Source organism: Myotis nattereri (genome assembly GCF_964212035.1).
Source record: "Myotis nattereri genome assembly, chromosome: 12".
NCBI classification, from domain to species: Eukaryota; Metazoa; Chordata; class Mammalia; order Chiroptera; family Vespertilionidae; genus Myotis; species Myotis nattereri.
In genome coordinates, this window is record NC_138087.1 from 21,869,455 (window position 1) to 21,892,333 (window position 22,879).

The 22,879-nt window shown below is 38.2% G+C and overlaps 1 protein-coding gene across 2 annotated transcripts in view; it reads right to left on the reverse strand.

The window, feature by feature from the left end:
* Window positions 1-22,879, reverse strand: part of FOCAD (focadhesin) — a 287,833-nt gene that overhangs the window by 244,634 nt on the left and 20,320 nt on the right. For both annotated transcript variants that reach the window (XM_081103496.1, XM_081103497.1), the window contains exons 2-4: window positions 9,565-9,653; window positions 7,001-7,075; window positions 4,665-4,819 (exon numbers count right to left, since the gene is read on the reverse strand). In XM_081103496.1, the coding sequence (XP_080959622.1) occupies window positions 4,665-4,819; window positions 7,001-7,075; window positions 9,565-9,621 (287 nt within the window). In that variant the 5' untranslated portion in view covers window positions 9,622-9,653. The remainder of the gene's footprint in view (window positions 1-4,664; window positions 4,820-7,000; window positions 7,076-9,564; window positions 9,654-22,879) is intronic.

Sequence of the window (22,879 nt, forward strand, 5' to 3'; positions counted from 1 at the left end):
CTAAGCAACTATAACAATGGCTGCATCAGCTTTCTTAGAAGCTAGCATAGTTAAGGGGGTGGGAAATGTAAGAAAAATGGGGACACCCTTTGCTTTGGGAATCATTATGTTAGGATACAGTCAATGTCAAAACAAACAAGCAAACCCCAAAACTATCTACACTTAAAACAAGCAATTCCTTAAAAGACAAGAAAAGTACATGCTACTATGTATCATTCACTTTAATTTCAGTTTTGTTTAATTTGAAAATTCACATTTAACTGGTGATAATGACTTCCGTTCTGTGCTGCCTTCTTGGTCCCCTTCTTTCCTTCACCCTCCCTGGGGAGTTTTTTTTTTTCTTTTTCAAATTTCCTTACTGATTAAAGGAACATTTTGGATCTCTTAAATCCATTTCTTTGTTTACAGAAGCTGTAAAAACTGGTCTACAATTGTTTCATGTTGCCTCAGCTTTGAACCAAGAATACTCTTGGACATCAAACTACTCCTTTGAAGGGAACAGTCTCTCAAACAGAGCCAGGCGCTTTCCCAGCCCCTCCCCGAAGTTCAGACAATCAGAGCTTTGCAAATGTCACGTCTTTTTCAAAGTCAGACTATACAATGTGGGTTAGTTTTGAGGCGGTGGTGGAGGTCCAATGCATGTTCCAAGAGAAATTTATAGACTAGACCTGCCAAGGCCTAAGGGGCAGGTTACAAAGTTAGGAGAGCTGGTCTCATCAACATTGCCTTCCATCTTTCCTTGCAGCTTTCAACATTTACTACCATATTGAGAAAGTTCCAGAAACTTCTACATTCCCAAATATCTATTCCACAGAAGACTGGTTCCCACCATCAGCCCCCGCACCAGCATGAGTGCCCTCTCTCTCTCTCTCTCTCTCTCTCTCTCTCTCTCTCTCTTTCTCTTTCTCTCTCTCTCTCTCTCTCTCTCTCTCTCTCTCTCTCTCTCTCTCTCCCGTCTCTCTCCCTGAAAGATGGTAGGCTTGTGGGAAAGAAATTTTTACAATTATTTTCTACATCAAAGCTGAGCGGCTCTGTTCCCAGAGATGCTAATCTAGAGATGCTAAGATGCTAATAAACCTCTATGCTAAGAAGAGAGTTCCAGAGACAAGTAGACATTTGAATACTGGAAACTGAAGATCTAAAATGTCTCAGCCAAGAGGCACAGGCAAGTGACAAAGTCATTCCTGCTTTTAAATCCCACAGATAAAGATGGTTTTCTATCTCAAGATCCCCTGAGCAGCATTTGGAGGAGGAGGCTATTTGGATCTCCTGTTTTTAATTAGATTTAGTATAATTTCTTAAATGTAATTCTCATTTGTTTGTTTTTTAAAGAAATAATGATTAGTTGTTGTAATGGCTACAAACCACAGAGCTCTGCTACTTGAAATAAGCCAAATAAAGAAAATTCTTCACATATAATTATTACTTCTACTGGTAACAATAAAGAAAACTTAGCACTTATATAACACATTGTATGGTGCCCTAGCTGGTTTGGCTCAGTGGGTAGAGTGTCAGCCTGCAGACTGAAGGGTTCCAAGTTCAATTCCAGTCAAGGGCACATGCCCGGGTTGTGGGCTCAATCCCTAGTAGGGGGCGTGCAGTAGGCAGCCGATCAATGATTCTCATCATTGATGTTTCTTTCTCTCTCTCTCTCCCTCTCTCTTCCTTTCTAAAATCAATAAAAATATATTTTAAAAAAATTAAATTGGTTAGCTGCAGAGTCTATTCTATCACCATTTCCCTGTGGCTAACAATTTAGACAACATGAATATTCTCAGATAAAAGATATTTTATAGCCCTAACTGGTTTGGCTCAGTGGATAGAGCGTCAGCCTGCAGACCGAAGGGTCCCAGGTTCGATTCTGGTCAAGGGCATGTACCTTGGTTGCGGGCATATCCCCAGTAGGGGGTGTGCAGGAGGCAGCCGATCAATGTTTCTCTCTCATTGATGTTTCTAACTCTCTATCCCTCTTCCTTCTTCTCTGTAAAAAATCAATAAAATATATATATTTTTAAAAATCTTTTAAAAAAAAGATTTTTGTAAAATAATTTTTTTCCAGGATACTTTAATTGTTAAAATTCATATAATTGCATATTATAAAATTCAGTGCTTTCTTCTATAACTAATGACCTCTGAAAACTAATGGTTACCTATATGTGTAAGATTATATTACTCACTGAAGCACTGCCTATAATGCAAATAATTGAAAACAATAGGAAATTGATAAATTATGGCACATTCACACAATGAAATATAATGTAGCTGGAAAAATTTCAAAGTACTTTATGTATGTTAAGAAATTATCTCTAAAATATATTTTTTCAATGAAAAATGCAAAATAAAGAATACTATGTATAGTGGACTACTAATTTTGTGGGTTTTCTTAAAGAAAAAAAATTTACACATAAATTTCAGTTACATGAATATGTAACACATTTAAAAGGATAATAAGACAGAGACATTGCTACATATGCTCTTTTGAATTTTTTTATCATGTATTATCTATTCAAAAAATACATTTTTAAAATTTAAAAAAATCTAAGGTTATTGACAAATTATAATATATACATGGGATGCTGATTCATTATCAGCAAGGAGTATGCTTTCTAGTTTACAATAGTGATGACGGACTACTGATGTGTGAGGAATATATCACACCAGCATCATTTTCTAACATGATCTTCTAGAACTAAAGGTATAATCTAACTTGGTCGAATATCCCTCACATACACAGACGAACTCCACTCCCTTAGCTGCTGATACTCTGGCTTTTAAGTATAAATAGTATAGCACAATACAAATGGATTTTATATTGTGCATTTTAAGGCATTTGAAGACTATGTAGGGGGGAACAAATACCATTACTGTACCTGCATTTGAAAAAAAAAGGGGGGGGGGTAATGCAAAATCTAGGTGGCCTGCTTAAAGTCAACCAATAAGTTACAAAAAAGAGCAACACATTAAAACTTAACTCTTTAAAAGCCTTCTCAAAACTACTTTTTTTTAAATGGGTAGAAAATAGGATCCTTCTAAAAGCGTGGTGTATGTGTGCGTGTGCATGCAATGTGAGCGTGCAAAAAGAAAAAGACAGAAAATAAATAAGTTTTTAGGCATGATCAAATCCTTACTTATTCAGAAACTAGAGGCCTGATGCACGAAATTCATGCAAGAGTAGGCCTTCCTTCCCCTGGCTGCTGGCACCGGCTTCCCTCTGGCACCCGGGACCTGGGCTTCCCTCTGGCCGCTGGCAGGCACCTGGGACCCGGGCTTCCCTCGCAGCCCTGGCTTCATCCGGAATGTTGTCTGGAAGGATGTCCGGTCTAATTAGTATATTATGCTTTTATTATTATAGATAGTCGGTCATCTGTTAGAGTGCACTAGAGATGAAAATACAGGTTGAAAAGAAAACTTGAAAGAGCAAGGAGCCCAGCTGAGAAGAGGGGAGTATCTAGGTAGGAGAGGTGACATCTCAGTGAGCTTTGAAGGATGAAGATGAAGTCAGAAAGAGAAGGAGAAAGAACATTTCATGTGGAGGCTGAGCACACGTGGAAGTTCAGGAACGGGGAACAGGTGTGTACAGCTAGAGGCGAGCGTTCACGGCAGGGAATGCAGGTTGAACAGAAGGCTGCAGGTAGTTTGGGAAGGAAGGGCATGTACCACACTCAAGGGTCTGGACTTACAACTATACTCAGCAGAATTTAAAGAAAAATTAAGGTTCCAAAAAGATATAAAGAGGTGATTTAAGGAAACTAACAAGACTTGTGAAGAAATGAATTTAAAAGGCCAGAGATTATTTAACCTAATAAGCTTGAAGCCCAGGAAAGCATCTTCCACAGACTGAGAGGAAAACTCTTCTGCCCAACAATGAGCCTGAGACTCTTTCCCCCTCCACCGAGAGCAGGAAAAAAAGATGAAGTATTCAGTTCTGATGCTACTACAATAACGGTGAGTAGAAAACACTGGTAGGAGTTCGGAGGAGGCAGAAGCCCAAATGACTTACAGGAGGCAAATTAAGACCATTTCTTGAAGCAAAGAGTGGCATCCCTTTTTCAGGGAGTATTTTGCAAGACAGTCTTATTTCCACAGGATGGTTCCAATACGGTCCTGTTTAACCACCTCAGGATGGCGTATCCCCTTTTAGCCCTTGTGATTCCACTATGCTCAGTCTGTGAATGTACTAAATAAAGTCATACCAAACAAATTTAAAAACACGCACACACCTATACGTACATCATTCACTTGGATAATAATCAGGGGAAGACATGTTGAAATCACAAGATACACATACGAATGCCAAAGTATTTTCAATAGTGTAGAAACTTGATCACTGTGGAAGTACTGCTTAGAGGCAGCCTTCTTTCTTAAAGTAAGTCAGGAATGTGCACTGCAATTGTACATTCTTCACTACGCAGCTATTTTCTTCATAAAACAGAACAATGACAAATTTAAGCAGAGCCCCAAACTTAAGTACAGCAAAGGCCCACAAATTCTAAACCTGTAGAGTTTAAACGAGCATGTTCTCATCACATATGAAATATCAACTTCATGACATTTTAAGAGAAAGAAGAACAATGGTAAGTAGGTTAAACGTTGGCCTTTCATGGAAATTAGTGAATTGTTTTTCTAAGACTTTAAATTGTTAACTGATCCGACAGGAAGAGTACCTGGCGGAGGGAATCAGGTTGAGGATCCCATTGAGAACATAGCTGAACTCCGCGTGATCCTGCACAACAAGTGCCACCAGACCCTCGCAGCAGGCTGTCCGAACCACCACGTTATCACTGCAGCACTTCTCCCAGAGCAAGTTCAAAGCAGGGGTCTGAAATCAAACCAGTGGTTAAAGGACACTTCCGAAGAGCAGCAAATGCATACACACCCCTAGCCATGCATCACAGTGTAATTGGTTCACAGTAGGCTAGCTCTCCTGTATAAAGATGCTGCTGTCACAGCACTTGTAGAATAAACTACAGTCTGTTTCCCAAGAGAGGTAATGGATCTGTTCTGACATAGCAACTCTCTCTCTCATCTGGTGTATTTGCTGCAAAATAAGTCTGGCTGCCAACAGTTATAACCTGAGTTCAAGCAATGCAACAGAACTAACCTAACAAGGGATCAAAACTAAGACTTGTCTCTGGCAGTGCTAAACCAAGCCCTTTCACCAGACACCCACGATATCAGCAGATCAGTTAGTCTAAGTTGAACCCAAATCATACCTATGCTTCAGGCCCTCAATTTCAGAAAATGTTCCTAATCTCCTACCACCAACCTCTATCACCTACATGCACCCCATCCTCACCGCCCCCCCCCCCCACACACACACACAATGTCCCTGCCCCAATGGGCACAGAGGGAAGAGAGAGAAGTAGAACAGGCTACCAGCAAGCTGCTGGTCCCATGGCTACCAACAAAAGCCTAGAAAAACTGTTTTGGCCAAGAGAGAGACTGTGATTTTTCCCTACCCCTCACACCATGAGTCTGTCATCTTTCACAGAAAAGCACTGGAAGGGTATATAAGTTCTTCATTTTGAAAAATCCTATTAAAGCAGAGGTTCTAACTTTCATAACTTTCTCAGGAACCCATAATTCCCTCACCAAAAAAAAGTTCAATATTAATGGTAAACCTATATTTAAATATATTGTGGGTTAAGTCTATTTAGATTGATACATGGTTTGGGAATTTTTTGGGTTTTGGCCTTTTTTTAAAGAACATATAATAAAACTATTTTCCTTTCTGTCCTTTCCCCAATAATTTATTGGGAAATATATAATTTGGAGAAATGCCTGGCTCCCATAGAATAACTAAAAGAATGAAAATCACCATTTTATTGTGTTCACTTTCCTACTGTAGCTAGCTCTGAGATCCTTGCAATTATAGGATCCCACTATGACAGAACAATAGAGTTAATAGTTATTACAGGAAAGTAATATTTATATTCTATTTATTTTATTTAGAAGGAAATTTAAATCACCCAACATGGATAATATGAAAGGGGACTAAATTACTAAGCTGGAAAAATAATATAAATAAATAAAAAACTGTCCCTTCAGATAACACTGTGATCTCATGGAAATAAGCATTCATTTATTAACGGAAGAGGAAATATTTGGTTACAGGGATTGACATTCAATAAATCCTGGCAATTTAAGTAAAACCACTAGATCTTGTCAGAGTACATAATGTGATTACAGGAAGGATTAAGATCAGGGTTCTCAGAAAACCTAATTTAAATCACTGCATACAAACTCTGGATAAATGCCAATTAGTGAAGTATATACCCCTACACTTCCCTCAACCTGTTGGCAGAAGCAGCAAAGAAATGTGACTTGGAGCAGTTAATCAAAAGGAATGTGAGAGGAAGGAAATCAGTTTGTTTCTGCTGTGAAAAAACATCTCATTTCCATCATCTATATTCTCTATGGAGTTTACCTTAGAGCACCCACTTAAATAGAATTTCCAACCAGCATGTCAAAATACGTAACACTGGTCAACCAAAACCCAAGTGATATATATCTCAGTAGGCTGGCATTGCTTCCACACTTAGCATTCGCCTGCCCTATGCATGGTAAGAATTTTTTCCCCAATTCCAACTGTCCAAGCATGACCTTTTCATACATGGGGCCATTCTTAGCACGAAAAATCTCCCACACCCAAATAGAGCCACTATGTTCACTTTCTGTATTAAACAAAAATATTCCCTCAGAGGTAACCCTGTCAACCTTCTCTTCTAAAGCATGCCTACACTCATTCCACTCATGTTATTTTTTATTAATAATTATAAAAATACTCCCCTCATCTCCTCCATATTTTATTCCTGGAATCTATTGTCACAAATTTTAAATGTTTTATTTGGAAGAAAAACATAGCAAACAAACAAAAAGGCAATAAACTTCTCACAGTTTCTACAGTGACCTGAGCTGTGAGGGAAACAAGCAAAGTGATTCTGTGGTCCAGCTGGTAGCAATATCGGAGCAGAACTACAGCACAGAGTTAAACACAGACCTGGTTTGTGGATTGACTGATCTTTTCTGAAAAACCATTCTCCTTTAGGACTGCAGCAAGAAGATGACCCACAGCCTAAAAAGAAAAAGAAAATACATTTCCTCAGAAGTTTTCTCCAAATAGTGCATTTGATGGTAACAACTATCAATAGTAGTTATTATGACTTTGAGTCATATCAGTCAATTGGTAATAAAATTCCAATTCACTGAGGACGCGCTCTATAGAAGGCACTGAACTAGTCAGTCCACATACATAATTTCTCATCTTCATAACAACCCTCAGGGTAAGCATTTTTATCCCGACTTTTATCCCAATAGGCAAACTATCATTCATAGATCTTAAGAAAATTGCTAGATTTTCAGTTTAAATTGCTGTCATTTAATATTAGAAGAAACTTTGAGACTGTTTAATCCATGAAACCGTTAAGACAAATAAGAAACTCCACAGCTTTTAAAATCATCTTTGTATCTAAATGAAATCCATCACGCTTCCTCATGCCCTTAATGAAGATGGAGAAAATGCATTCTCATCTTTGACTATGGCCCACACAGACCTGAATCCATAGGTCTCCTGTGACCACAAGCATTCTCCCTCCTCTAGGCTCTATGACTTAATTTCTTTATTATTTTGTCATAGGTTTTAGTGCCGTAACAGGCTTTCAGTCTAGTAAATCTCTAAATTTTCCCCAAATCCTGCTTTGATCCCAAAGCCCAAAATTAAAGATGAGACTCTTAACAGGAGTGTTGATTACGTAAATACATACATATCATTACCTCCAACCACCTCACTCTCATTCTCCTCGCTCTTCAGCACTAACCAGCCCTGCTGCCTTGGAACCTAGGCCAACAACAATGGCAGCCATTCTGTGTGTGGGTTGGAAATACGTGGCAACTGCCACAACTGTTGATCCTGCACTAGGAACCAATGTATGATACAGTTGTGAATACCTGTCAGTCTTGCAAAGTTTCCAGAGAAGTTCAAATAAAAACACAGCATCCAATCCTTCATCTCTCTTTGTATGTCACATATTAAAAGTGCTTAATGACCTCAAAGCTTAATGGTCTCAGTTTTGCAATACAAGTCATTCGTTTAAAGGAATATTACATTTAGATCAATTAACTGTCTCTTATCTCCTATTTAAAGGGATAGTAACAAGAATTAAAAACCAGTGAATAGTTTTGGTTCCTGTTTACAAAATACAGCATATTTCACTGAATGGAACTGGCCAGCAACTACAAGATATATCAATATTTTATGTAACAGTAAGAAAGAAAAAAAGGCTGCTAATTAATCTATATTATACAATGCTTCATATGGTTTAGAATTTTTATTTTATATTAAGAAAGTTCTTTCAAACTCATTTAGAAAATCATGGCCAAGTTCACAAATGCACAGGCAATACCAACTGTATGATGACTACTGCCATCAATTACTAGATGCAACCCAATTTCACAGGCGTGAAAATCAGAGAATATAGCCTAGATTGATTTTAAAATACAAAATCCAAGAATATATCGGCCTACATTGTTACTTCAGTTTTGCATAACAGAATAGTTTAAAAAGACATCCTACAAAAAGTATATATGTACATATACACTAAAAGTGTATATGTACACTTTTCACTCGATTTAACAGTAACACACATAGGCCTTTCTTGATTATCCATGCTAATGAAGGGACTCCGGGCCAGAGGGAAAAAAAATTGAGGCCAGTATTCTCCAAATCTTCATTTCTTCTTCATGGTAAGAACCTGTGCTGTGCAGGATAAGACTCCAACCCAGTCAGGCAGAAGGGAATCTTGCATAAGGAGTGTTCTTCTCCTCATGGAAGGGCTCCCCACTACCCAGCTAAGTCAATTCCCACAGCAGGCATCTCCAAAGTTAATTGTTGAAAGTGGCCAAGATGCTGTCCGTGGTTAAGTCTTCAGGCAGGCTTCTGCTCTGTTATCTTTACTCTCACAAGAAAAGACAGTAAGCCATTATGATACTTTGATTAACCACAATGCTTCTAGCTAGCTGAAAGCTAACCAGAAAGCCATCTTTGGTTTAACCCTAATAATTGAAAAGCTCTTTAAAATAAATTATAATCTCCTGCCTGAGTTAGAGTTTATAGATTGAAGTTTTTTAATCCAGGATAGTTTACTTACTGTCATTATTATAAAAATCTATTTTTCTTACATTTGTATAGAGGTAGAATATACATTTTAAGATATTAGTCTCTCATACTCTATAAATGCATATATCTGTAGAGGCATAACCATTTATTTCTGTTCCCAATAATTAATTATAGAGCAAAATGTACATACTCAAGGGGTTAATCAAGGTTTTATTATTTCTAAGTATGACATAAATAGAAGCTGCAATTGGTCAACTTCAAATATTTATTTTCTTGTCAAATACAAATTTTCAAAATAACTCATATAAAAGCTGTTTAATAAAATGATATCTCTAATATAGAAAAAATATTCAATGTTAAAAATATAAAGTTAAATTAACAATCTACCAAAAAAGTTCACTTGTTACCACGAAGCATAAATAAATAAATTAATTAATTAATTAAATTACCTGTGTTTGGATAAGAGAATTTGGAAATTCAAACCTTTTCCTGATATCATCTGACATTTCTGCTTCTCTGACATATATGTATGCAGATTCTGTAACCAAAACAAAAAAATATTTGTTAATCTGGAAAAGGAGTTCAAACCAATTACTCCTCAAATAACATTAAAGTAATTCATTCCAAAGTCAACAATGGAAATAAAGCGCAGGGCTCTGCTGAGTAATCCTTACCATACACTTCACTGTTAACCTCTTCAGTCCTCAAATGCCATGGCTGATAAACTAAAATGTCCAAAAGCTCTTGGTGTTTCCCATTAGAACTAATTCAGAAACAGATGAATTCACACTATAGAACCTCCGCCCCACCCCTGCCCCTGTCCCCAAAATCCAAAAGTTCTAGCCTAATAACACGATTTTAAAAAGTCAATAACATGTTTGAAATAGAAATTAATTTTTTTATTGATCAAAACTTCTAAGGGAGAAATAGTCAAACTTTCAAAAATTGTTTAAACTATGCTTTGCTTTGGAACAAAGCTTTCATTTAAGCACTAATTCAACAAGTGTAAAGCCTGGGTGAGCTGTTTTCAGGGAGTAGAGAAATGACCTAGAAACACACATCAAAACAGATTGCTTATCTTCTAAAAGAGGAACCAGCAAGCAATTAAGCACCAATTTTTAATATTTGCATCGCACCTCTCATTCCTACTGCGGTCTCAAAAAATATGCAAAAGGATGAAGGAGGGCAGGTAATAAATCAAAGACACAGAACTGGTAAGAGGATTTCCTAAGAACCCAAATTTATCCAATTCCTATGCAGCACTGAACCCACCAAATTACACTATCTAAAAAAATGGATGCTTTAGGCCACCCATTTATTACATATACCTTTCAAAAATGTATGTCACTTCAGTACTCTAGGTTGCTTTTAAAAATAATAGGCTGCAAAAACAAGCTCTCCTGATCTCAACATTGAAGGCAAACTACTTTCCTCCCTTTCTTTCAAAGTTAACCTCCCCGAATGAATAGTTTATCCTAGCTTCCTTCTTCAACACCTAGGTCCAACTTTACTCCTTGAGTTTGCTATTTCACAGCACTGACACTGGTTCTACGACGGCAAATGATGCTCCCTGTGTAAATGTACTCTTTAGCTGAGGCAGGTCAAAATCTCAACTTTCCAGTTGCACTAATCTGACCTTTCTTGAAATTTGCTTCTCTTTTGAATTCCATAAGACATCACAGCAGAATTTTCCAAAGTATGTCCTTGGGAAACCCACAATAAAGAGATCTCCACAGGGAGAAAAAAGGAGTGTGTAGGAACATATATTGCCATCTTGAAGATTCGATCATTCACTTAACAAACACTTATTAGGTGCCTACTGTGAATCAGAAACTGTTCTAGATGTTTAAGTTACCTCAATAAATAGCACAGACAAAAATCCCGACACACTGGAGCTCACAGTCTAGCAGGAAGAGGCAGACAGTAAATTAAAAAAAAAAAAGATTAATGAAATATAACATGGTAAAAGGTGGTAAGTGCTATGGGGAAAAACAGTAGTAAAGTAGATAGAGTAAAGGGAATGAGAGATGAGGGGAGGGCACGCTATTTTAAATATGGCCGTCTTTTCTAGAGAGGGTGGTATTTGGAGTTGTTAGGCATACACATATTTGTGGAAAGTGTCACAGGAACAGAAAACAGTGAGTACAAAAGCCCTAAGCTAATGAAATGCTTAAGACCTGTTCCAGAAAGAGCAGAGATGGATGGGGCACAGAATGGAGGAGGAAGAAAATGATAACCAAAGAGCCAATGAGAAGCCAGTCCTTCCAGGCCCTGAGGCTCCTGGACGGACTGCTGCATGTATCCTGAGTGAAACAGGAAACTACTACACACAAAAGGGGGTGAGATTTTAACCGAATCACCTGAGGTGAGAAGTGGTCCAATTCGGGATATCTTTGAAGACAGAGCCAACTGTGGTTGCTAAAGAATGAGATGACAGTAGAGGAGGGAAAAGAGGTCAAAGGTGACTCCAAAGTTTTGGATCTGAGCAGCAACTTTATTTTTAATCTCATTTCTTTTGGGCATTTTACGCATCAAACAAAACAATTTATACATTACTTACCACAGCATTTTTTACAAAAGGAAAATATGCTGTTGCCATCAACTGAGATGGAAAACAAGTTTTGTGGGGGAAGACCAAGATTCCACTTGAAACAGGTAAGTTTTAGAGACCTAACAGAAAGCCAAGGGGAGATGCCAGGCAGAAAGTTGTATACATGGATCTATAATTTGAGAGACAGATCTAAGTGATAGTGCATGTCATTAAATAATCTGAGAGGTTCTAAAGCAAGTTTGATGAACTTTAACCCCGAGTTTCCCAAACTTATCTGATCATGGCACTTTTATTTTTTCTAGAAATTTCTGTTAACAGTCTATACAGCCAGCCTTTCCTGGGACACACTGCTCTACCAAATCCTCCTATTCCTCTCTCCTCTCTGATTCCTGAAGGCACCCCCAAGGCTCTGGCCTTGTGCTCTCTTCCTGTATGTAAATTCTCCCAGAGCCTTCATCTAGTCCATATCTCCAAACACTCCCCTACTCTCTCTTATAAGGCTCTAAAACACCAGAAATTGGAGATGTCAAAACCAAAACACATATTTTCTCTCAAAAAAACTGTTCACGTTTCAGCTTTGCCCAATTCTCCTCTCACAATTTCCCTCCCGCCATTCTCTAAATCCAGTCAGTCCCAAAGTCGACCTCATTCTTTCCAGCCTCTCGGAGGCTGCTTTCCCCCTCCATTTCCATCCCCATCATCTGAGTTCCTCACGAGAGGCTTACTTCAGTAACTGCTTAGTCTTGCTTGAGTTCATCCCATACACTGCTGTCAGATCATTGTCCCAGAATGCTATTTCCATCACATCAATTCCCTTGACGATTTAAGACAGTTTTCAAAAGCCTGTCAGATTAAATGCAAATTTTGATTCCTAGTTTTTAAGCCCTGCAAAAATCATCTCACCTATTCAACTGCATTGTCACTCTGTCCAATTCCAATTGGGCAAAAACCATTTTAAAAATAATCCCACATGCTCAAAATGTGCTCTCTCCCACATAAAATGCCCTCCTACCCCTGGCCATTTTTTCTCAGTGGTTAGAGTATCGGCCCGCAGACCAAAGGGTCAAGTGTTCAATTCCTGGTCTAGGGCATGTACCCTTGTTGCAGGTTCAATGCCCCGCTTTGATCAAGGTGAGTGCAGAAAGCGACCAGTTAATACGTCTCTTACATTGATGTTTCTCTCCCTCTCTCCCCACTCCTGCCTCTCCTGCCTTCCTTTCACTTTCTCTGAAAATAAATGGAAAAAATATCCTAGGGTGAGGATTAAAAAATAATAAAGTAAAATGCCCTTCTATGTTCCCACTATTTAAAGATGAAATGCCTTTTGTCGCACAGCGTCTCTGTTAAGACATTCCCAAGTAGCCACATATGATAGTAATTGCCTTGGTTTATGTTCCTTCAGTGCTAGTGCATTTGGTCTGACCCATGCCATCATGTGACTACTTACATTAGGATTGTTAGTATTTTTCTGTAAAGGGTCAAATAGCAACTGCTGGAGTCTGCCACTGCAGCAGGAAAGCAGCCATAGACCATGGCTGTGCTCCAATAAAACTTCATTTACAAGAATAGAAGGCACCGGGTGTGTGTGTGTGGGGGGGGGGGGGGGGGAGGGTCATAGTTAACTAACTCCTGGTTTACATAATGACTATTTAATTTATAAAATTTGTTAATTTAATTGCGACAATTAACATTCAAATTTGCCCCTGTGCCTCCAGCCTCAGGTAAATATATAAATAAGGTAAATTACACATCTTTTATTATCTAAAAGTTGGGTAAGTACCCTTTATCAAAGAAAACAAACTTTTTCATGCCCCCAAACTCTGGAGGAAATTCCTCATATTAGACTTTATATATGGAATACAGAATGCCATTTAATAAGCAATATTCTTAATTACATAATAGGGAATTTCATGTTACTTCTTTTTTTAAAAATCCCTGGATAAAGCCATGTGTATTACATAACATGTAATTCAGCAACAGAGCCTAGCTCATAGGGTCCTAGTGTAGTTTACTGATGATCTAAGCTAATTCAATAGAAACTAGGCTGTACATTATCCAGAGGAGCAGATGGTTATCAGGGTATCACAGAATAGACTTACCCAAATGTCAACAGTGATAGAGCTAAAGAAACGAAATGTGGGGTTTTACCCTCTGATCCAGATCTAGAATGGGGGAATTCCAAAATGCTTTGGGGACCAGATGAGCAGCTGGTTAGGCTAATAGATTGCGGCAGTGAAGAGACCAAACCCTCCAGAAAAATGACTGTCTCCAAAAGGTGGGTCAATGGAGTAAAATAGTACTGTTTTTATCAAAATTAGGCTCTATTTATTTCCTATGTACCTAGCTGCTGGTCCTCAGTGGTTGACATTGACCCATGAACCAGGCGATCACTGTTCGATTCCCAGTTCAGGGCATAGGCCCGGGTGGCAGGCTCAATCCCCAGTAGGGGGTGAGCAGGAGGCAGCCGATCAATGATTCTCTCTCATCATTGATGTTTCTCTCTCCCCTTTCCTCTCTCTGAAATAAATAAAAATGTAGTTTTTAAAATTAAGTATAGATGGCAAATACCTCAGCTTACAAAAGATAGTCCTTATTTCGATGTGACACTTTAGAGAATGAATACATTTTTAAATCTGTAGTAAATGTATCTACCAAATGGTCAGTAAGCATTCTCAAAACTACTCCCCAAGCAGGAATATGATTTGATATCATCCTTGATTTGCTACCCTTGGGCTATAAATTATATGTGTCTTTCATCTACTAGAGACTTACATTTCAAGGTTAATCACAACCACTTGGCCTTTTAAGGTATCAAAACATCATATTCTCTCAGGGAATTAAAAAAAAATACATATGCTTGCTTTAGCATTGGCAGTGTAGTAAGTGCCCCACTTCATTTTAATCTCAACTTCCTTTGGGCACTACGTACATTAAAACACACACAATTTCTTCTTTCCATGGCATTCTTTACTAAAAGGAAACTAGTCCCAACATACTCCATACACCATGATACAAAAATAGAGTGTTTGATTTTCAAAGATTTATCAGTAACCTGTCAGTCTGCCTTTTTTGTGAAGGGGGGGGAGGGGTCTGTCTAAATCTAAATCAGAAAGAGAATTTTTAATGAGGTCTTAAGTTCCAAATGAATCAAAGCATTTGTTTAACTTCAGCAGTTATCCTACCTGTCAGGGCTTTTCAGCCCCATAAGAACACTTCAAGAAAGTAAAACTATCAATTGCATCCTAGAAGTAATAAAGGAGTAGCAGAGAGATAAAGCGCTTTAGGTTTTCAACTTTTTCAATAGTTTTTCTAGGATACAACAAACAATATACAACGGTATATCAAAAAAAGTATTTAGTGTCAAACTTCAAATGAAGGCCACAATCTAAAACACAAGAGAAAAATCTATCTAGTAATATTGACAAGTGCTATGGGAGGCAGCAAAGAAATTACTCAAGGTATTCGGCTGGCATGGGGTGGGGGTGAGTGGTCTATTGGCCAGAAAAAGATGACTTTGACCCTCCTGTCTACCAAAGCTCTATATAGGAAGAGCTCAGAACAGCACGTAGGACTATAGAGAGCACATTCTTGAAGTTGGTTTACATGAGCAATGTCATCAGCAGGCTGATGAAAATACATGCTTCATCCACATTAATGGGACTCTGCATTTGAAACACAAAATCTAGGAATGTTTTTTCTTTCTAATTTTATCAAATATTCCAATTATTAGTTATGCATTTATTTAGTTTCTTCCTCCTACAAAGTAAGCTATGGAACCATAAATCTGAGGATTTTAAACACATATTTTGACAATTTTTTTCTTTTTTACTACATTTTTTTTTTAAAAAAAAATGGCTTATAGAAAAGCTGATGGGCACAGTCAATAAATTTGAGCTGATTTTATAAGTTTATCAAGGCTGTGGTTCAGGGGTATGTTCCGGGAACTCCTAGTTGCTCTGCCCTGCCCCTTTAAAAAAAAAAGAAAAAACACCTGTCTATATTTTTTAACTGCCCACCTTGCGATATTTATATCTTCCTTATTCTTCCACCTGCTTAGTTTCTCAACTACCAGTTCTTGGTCCCTAAGTATTTCTACACATCCTCTCAAGGGTCTGGCAGGTAGTTCTGTTTCATCACCCTGTATTAAATCCTGACACCTGTTAAAAGAAACTCAAGCTGAGCCTGAACTCTTGCTTCAGAGCTTCAAAATACAACAGTCAGCTATATTCTCAAATTAACAGGACAAGACAAACAGAGCCCTCCTAAGTGCATGAGTCATTAAAATGACAAAATCATGGGGAAATCGCAATGGGAAGTTTTCAAAACTAATGAGCAAGCGTAAGAAAATAGTAATTTCTAATCATTACCTTCTCAAAGAGGTCACCAAGTCATCGTTAAATTAGGCTGAGAGTAGAAAATATCTTTATGTTAGCAGTAATTTCAAAATCAAGCCAAGGCAGAGGGCAACTAAGTGGGTGACAGAGCTACTGGGTCAACATGTTATAATCAGAGAAACCGGGATCTGCATAGATATGGCAGAGACCACTAACTTCAACATCTGTGCTCTCCTTCTTCACTATAATTCCTAGACTCAAGTAAGGTGAGGTATGGCCTGTAACCAAGTTCTCTCCAGAGGCGTTGGAACAGAGGTGATGTGCTGCTTCGAGGCTCTAGAGTGCTTCCTCTTCTCTCTTCCCAACCCAAACCAGGTCTTGGCAACAACTCAGATTCAATCATGTGCATGAAGACAGTGCACTAGGACAGTAATTTTCAACTGGTAAGCAGCAAGAATTTTTAAAACATGCAATACCGGACTACTTAGTCAGGGCACTGACCTCTTTTTTCTTTAGATTGTCAAATTTAAAAAATGACAACAGCCAACACAGTAGCTGTCTGGTGTGAATGAACAAAAAATATACCTAATTTTTTTTGTCAAATCAGCAAAAAAAATCTATTTTTGGGTGTGCCACAGAATTTTAGTAATTATGTGTGCCATGAGATGAAAAAGGTTGAAATTGCTGCTCGAGGACATCCTATATAATAAAAGGCTAATAAGCAAATTGAACGGTGAAATGGTCGCTATGACATGCACTGACCACCAGGGGGCAGACACTCAACAAAGGAGCTGCCCCCTGGTGGTCAGTGTGCTCCCATGAGGAGCACCGCTCAGCCAGAAGCCAGGCTCACAACTGGCAAGTGCAGCAGTGGTGGCGGGAGTCTCTCCCGTCTCCGCAGCAGCACTAAGGATGTCTGACATCAGTCGGACATCCCCAAGGGCTCCTGGACTGCAAGAGGGCACAGGCCGGGCTGAGGGACATCATTAAATTACTCTCAGCCTAATTTAACGATGACTTAGTAACCTCTTTGAGAATGTGATGATTAGAAATTACTATTTTCTTATGCTTGCTCATTAGTTTTGAAAACTTTCCATTGTGATTTCTAGTTGTTGAATAAACAAGATGGAAGAAATTGGACCTCTAAATGATAGGTTAGAGCAGAACTGAATACCTGGACTTCCAAAGCTCAGGTGAGAAGAAAGGTTTCCTGAATTCTAACCCAGTGTTTCCCTGGACCATCAATAGCATGAGGCATGACAGGCCCAGTCCACATTACTGTATCATGCCCCAGGAATTTTAAGATCTATAGTCAAAGAGCTGAGCAAATTTAGGTGACTACTAATTCTGATGATCTCACCAGTTGCAATTTAATGAAATACATCAAATACAATCAAATCCCTTTTCAATTGAGTTCCTTTTCAGTTATATCATATGATGCAGACTTTGAAACGGTAGTCTAAAATCTGATTGCTGTCCAAAAGATCCAGGCATTAAAGTAAGAGACAAAACCACCAACTGGAATAATACCTGGTTTGTTACTGTATTTTCTCTAATTATCCTTAAGTAATCTCTTATATAATCTATCTATAATAATAAAAGCATAATATGCTAATTAGACCAGATGTTCTTCTGGACGACGCTGGGGCTGCAAAGGAAGCCCAGGTCCCGGGTGCCTGCCGGAAGCCGGAGGGAAGCCCAGGTCCTGGGTGCCAGAGGGAAGCTGGTGCCGGCAGCCAGGGGGAGGAAGGCCTACTCTTGCACGAATTGCATGCACCGGGCCCCTAGTGTATATATATAAAAGCTTAAGCAACCATCCGACCATTCAACCGTTAGCTAAGACATGCACTGACCACCAGGGGGCAGACAACGCACAGGCATGGAAACTTGGAACAGACTAATGAATCTCAGAGGGAAGTGGGGTGGAGGGAGGGCGGGAACAAAGTAACCAAAGATCTTATATGCATACTAGAGGCCCGGTGCACAGAATATCGATTTCAGACTGAGGAAGGGAGAGGGAGAGAGAGAGAAACATCAATGATGAGAGAGAATAATTGATCAGCTGCCTTCCGCACACTCCCTAATGGGGATCAAGCCTGAAACCCCTGGCATGTGCCCTGATCAGGAATCAAACTGTGACCTCCTAGTTCATGGGTCGACAGTCAACTACTGAGCCACACAGGCTGGGCTCCAATAGTATAATTTTTAAATACTTTGTTCCACCAAAAGAATACTCAAATTGTTCAGTACATTTATGAATATTTTATGTTGATACAATAATCTACAGTATAATTGTAATAAAACTGATACTCCATCACTTTAAAGATCTTAAAATGTCTAATCTGAATAACTAAAATCTCCATATTCATAATCTTACTTCAAATGCCATTCAGTTAATTAAAATCTAGTACAACCCCACAGACGTATCTTATAGGTATTTTACTTATACTGCTTCCCCTCAAAACTGACTCAAATTTTGTGCTTTAGTTCTCTAAAATAATTACTTCTTAGCAAATATTAACATAGTACAAATGGAGGTATTTATGGAATAATGATGTGACATTTGGGATTTTCTATAAAATACACCAGTCTACCTCCAGTGGGGGGGCGGAGGGAAAGGAAATAATAAAAGACACAAGAATATCTAAACATTGATAATAGATGGGTACATTAAAGTTCATAACACTATTATATTTTTACATATATTTGAAATTTTCCATAATAAAAGGTTTTTAGCCCCTCCACCATCAGCTATGAACTAGGAGAGGACCTCATCCAACTATACTGGTGTCCTGATCTCACACTTCCAGCCTCCAAACAGCAAGAATTAAATTTCTGTTGTTCATTACCAAAAAAAAAAATTTAAACTCTATGTATGTGGTTCTTAGTAGGGCCAGGCAATATTCTATGCATTTTACCTGTATTAACTCTTTTAACCCTCACGATAACCCTATGAGATAGGTACTCATTTTACAGATGAAGAAACTGAGGCACAGAAAAGTTAGGTAATTTCCCAAGGTCATTTAGTAAGTTGCAATTTAAATCCAGGCTGTTTGGGTACATACAGGGGTGGACAAAAGTAGGTCTACAGTTGTTCATATGAAAAGTAATTAATAAATAATAAAAGAATAAACTCTGTGTTTCACGTACTCACAACTGTAAACCTACATTTGTCTACTAATATACATACATAGAAAAGCCTGGAAATATATAAATTATGGGTGCTTTTTATATTTTCTTATTCCTATTTTCTAATTTTTTTTCCACAAGACACTGCTTTTATCACTTGAGGTTACCAAAAACATGAAAATCTTTATTCAAATACTAACACAGAGAAATAGAGAAAATGAGTTTCTGAAACTCAAAACACTGCAAGCGTAGAAATCCATCAGTAACAGTTATGTTCAAGTGAGCAGCAACTAGGAAAATTTTAGAAATGATAAAAGATGAATTACTGTGTTAGCCATTTATCCAATTCTTTATGGAAAGAGTAATACTGAAATGAGGTGAATGTAATTTAACTGGATAGATTCAATTAACTTTAGACCTTTTTAAAACTTCCTCCATTTTCAAGGAGAAACATAACCATTACTAAAGTTTTCTCAATTAGACTCCTGGGAAATTTTACACCAGAGTAAAAACTCTTATTCTTAAAAAGAATTATGTCAACTTAGTGCAAGTTAAATGGCAACATTTCTTTTAATTGCTACCAACTGACCAACTGCATTTCTTATTTTTATGAAAACTAACTTATTAAATTTATGTACAATGGAAGTTATAGTTTAGTTATTTTAACTTGCATTCTTAGTTCAATGAGAGCTAAAGATCAAATGAGCAAAGAAATTTTACAGGAAGATAGTAAATCTCCCTGCTGTAAACTAAGTCAATGTAGCCCAAGATGGACATGGAGAATATCACTTTATTCCAGTCCTGAATGAATACAACCAGAAGGCAACATAAGCACCACACTGTTAGAAACACCATTCTGAAAATGTTCAAATGAATACGGTGAATAGTGCACGATGAAGCAATGTCATACATGTTTTGCAACCTCTTAGATTGTTTATTGTGAAAATGAGAAAACATTTTTAATTTGATCATACTTATAGTCTGACATACCCCTATCATCATGATGACAGAGAGCAAAGTACATGGGTGGTAGACGGGACATGGATGCAAATCCTGGCTCCAGCGCTAGCCATTACAATTAAGGTTAACCACTTCCTACCTCCAAGCCCTTTCTTCATTGGTTAAATATGGGAACACTTGCCTCACAAGGTAGTGAGCTATGAGATGTGCCTAAAAGCCATGGGGGTCTTGACACAGCAGGTACTCCAAAAAATGTGTGTGTCTTCCCTCCCTTGACACCACGTGGGCTAGTCAAGGGAGGTGAATAATGAAGAGAATGAGTTTTAGTGAAAAGTAGGTCATCACCAATCAAACACCAGGATGGGATCTTGTACATAAGTTACCAGATAGAGCAATAAGACACTAGGCCAGTGATGGCGAACCTTTTGAGCTCGGCGTGTCAGCATTTTGAAAAACCCTAACTTAACTCTGGTGCCGTGTCACATATAGAAATTTTTTGACATTTGCAACCATAGTAAAACAAAGATGTATATTTTTGATATTTATTTTATAGATTTAAATGCTATTTAACAAAGAAAAATCAACCAAAAAAATGAGTTCACGTGTCACCTCTGACACGCGTGTCATAGGTTCGCCATCACTGCACTAGGCCAAGGTTAGGAAATACATGAGATTCACCAATTCTTTATGGAAAGAGTAATATTGAAAAGAGGTGAATATAATTTAACTGGATAGATTCAATTAACTTTAGACCTTTTTAAAACTTGCTCCATTTTCAAAGAGAAACATAACCATTACTAAAGTTTTCTCAATGAGACTGTTGTCCCCCTCATAGTTTTGATCGCAAGCTCGAATGATCATCATTTACTTATTTCTGCTGTCCCTCTCTACCCACCAGCAAACTCTTGAGGGCATGGGACTGATCTCCATTTTTGAGCACTATAACCCCAGGATATAGCAAGTGCCTGCTCAATAAAGATTCATTGTATAAACACCAAGCTCATTTAGAATATCATGCTGGGCCCTGGCCAGGTAGCTCAGTTGGTTAGAGCATCATCTCAATATGCCAAGGTTGCGGGTTCAATTCCCAGTCAGGGCACATACAAGAATCAACCAATGAATGAATGCATAAATAACAACAAATTGATGTCTCTCTCTCTCTGTGTGTGTTCCCCTTCCTCTCTCTCTCTCTCTAAATTTTTTTTTTTTAATTTTAAATACCATATTGGTTGAAACAGCTCCTATATGCCAAGCTCTCCACAGAATACTTTAACGAATCTCATTGAATTTACACAATCGTCTGATGTAAATATTATTAATTCCATTTCCCACATGAGAAAAAGGGAGCTCAGAAAATGATTTGTCTGAGGTTATACGGCCATATTAATAGCCAAGATTTATTGAACATTTCACCATGAACCAGGGAGGCACTGTCAAGCTTTTTACATGTATTCTCTCACCCAATATTCAAAACAACCCCATGACATGAGTACTATTATTAGCTTCATTTTTATATGAAAAAATAAGTGAGGCAAGAAGAGGTCAAAATTAATTGCCTAATTATGTAAGAAGCAGGGCATGGATATGAATCGTGCAGTCAGCTCACATTCTTTCCTTTTAATATATTTTTTTAATTGATTTCAAAGGAAGCGAGAGGGAGAAGAGATAGGAACATCAATTGATTTAATTGACTGTCTCCTGCACCTCCCACACTGGTGATCAAGCCCACAACCTACGCATGTGCCCTGACCAGGAATCGAACTGTGACCTCCTGGTTTATAAATCGACACTTAACCACTGAGCACACCGGCCAGACTCCAAAGTTCACATTCTTAAAAACTCCTCTATAAAGCATGTTTGACACAAAGTTTTTGTAAAATTAAGATAATCCATTAAAGCACTTCTCTCAGAAGAGACACAGAACAGCTTTTAAATGTTAGCTATTATTTTTAGTCTAAATCCAACGTTTTTTTCCCCCTATTATATTTGCTGCATCCCCCAGAGAATCAAGCAAATATTAAAAAAAAAAAAAAAGGAAAGAAGGCCAGAAGGAAGGAAGGAAGGAAGGAAGGCCAACCAGGGTTTAGATACACAGTATGAAATCAGGTTCCCAAAGCAGTTCATCAGGATGTACAAACAGCTCTGTGTCTTGGTATAGATTGCCATCTTAAAAACATGTAATCAAGTCTAATATGCAAAAGTTACATATTAAAGGGTGCTCACTGCTGTGGCACCATCACCAGCAATACGTCTCCCACTTTTGTGTAAGTTCCTTGATTTTATACTTTTATTTCACCACTGACCATTTAGTTTAAGTCCAGTGAGCATCTAACAAAGGATAAAGATTGCCCACTTTCATCATGGCCATTAGAGTAGATCTTTAGTAAATCCATGTTTCTTGCCTCTGATGTCAACTCCTTCATATTTACATTTTCCATTTTTTAAATAAATAAATATTCATTAGAATAGATGAAAGCAATCACTTGCCCACATGACTGCTCAAACACTACCACACAGACACAGATGGCTACCCTGCTGCAAATGAACACCTGGCTGGCATATAGCCCCACCACATACATGTCAGTGCAAAACAGTTTGATGAGACAGGGCAATTTCTGGGTGAATGAGTAAAAACAAAGAGTTTGAAATAACAGTGGAATGTTCTAGAACAGTGGTCGGCAAACCGCGGCTCGTGAGCCACACGCGGCTCTTTGGCCCCTTGAATGTGGCTCTTCCACAAAATATCACGTGCGGGCGCACATGTACAGTGTGATTGAAACTTCGTGGCCC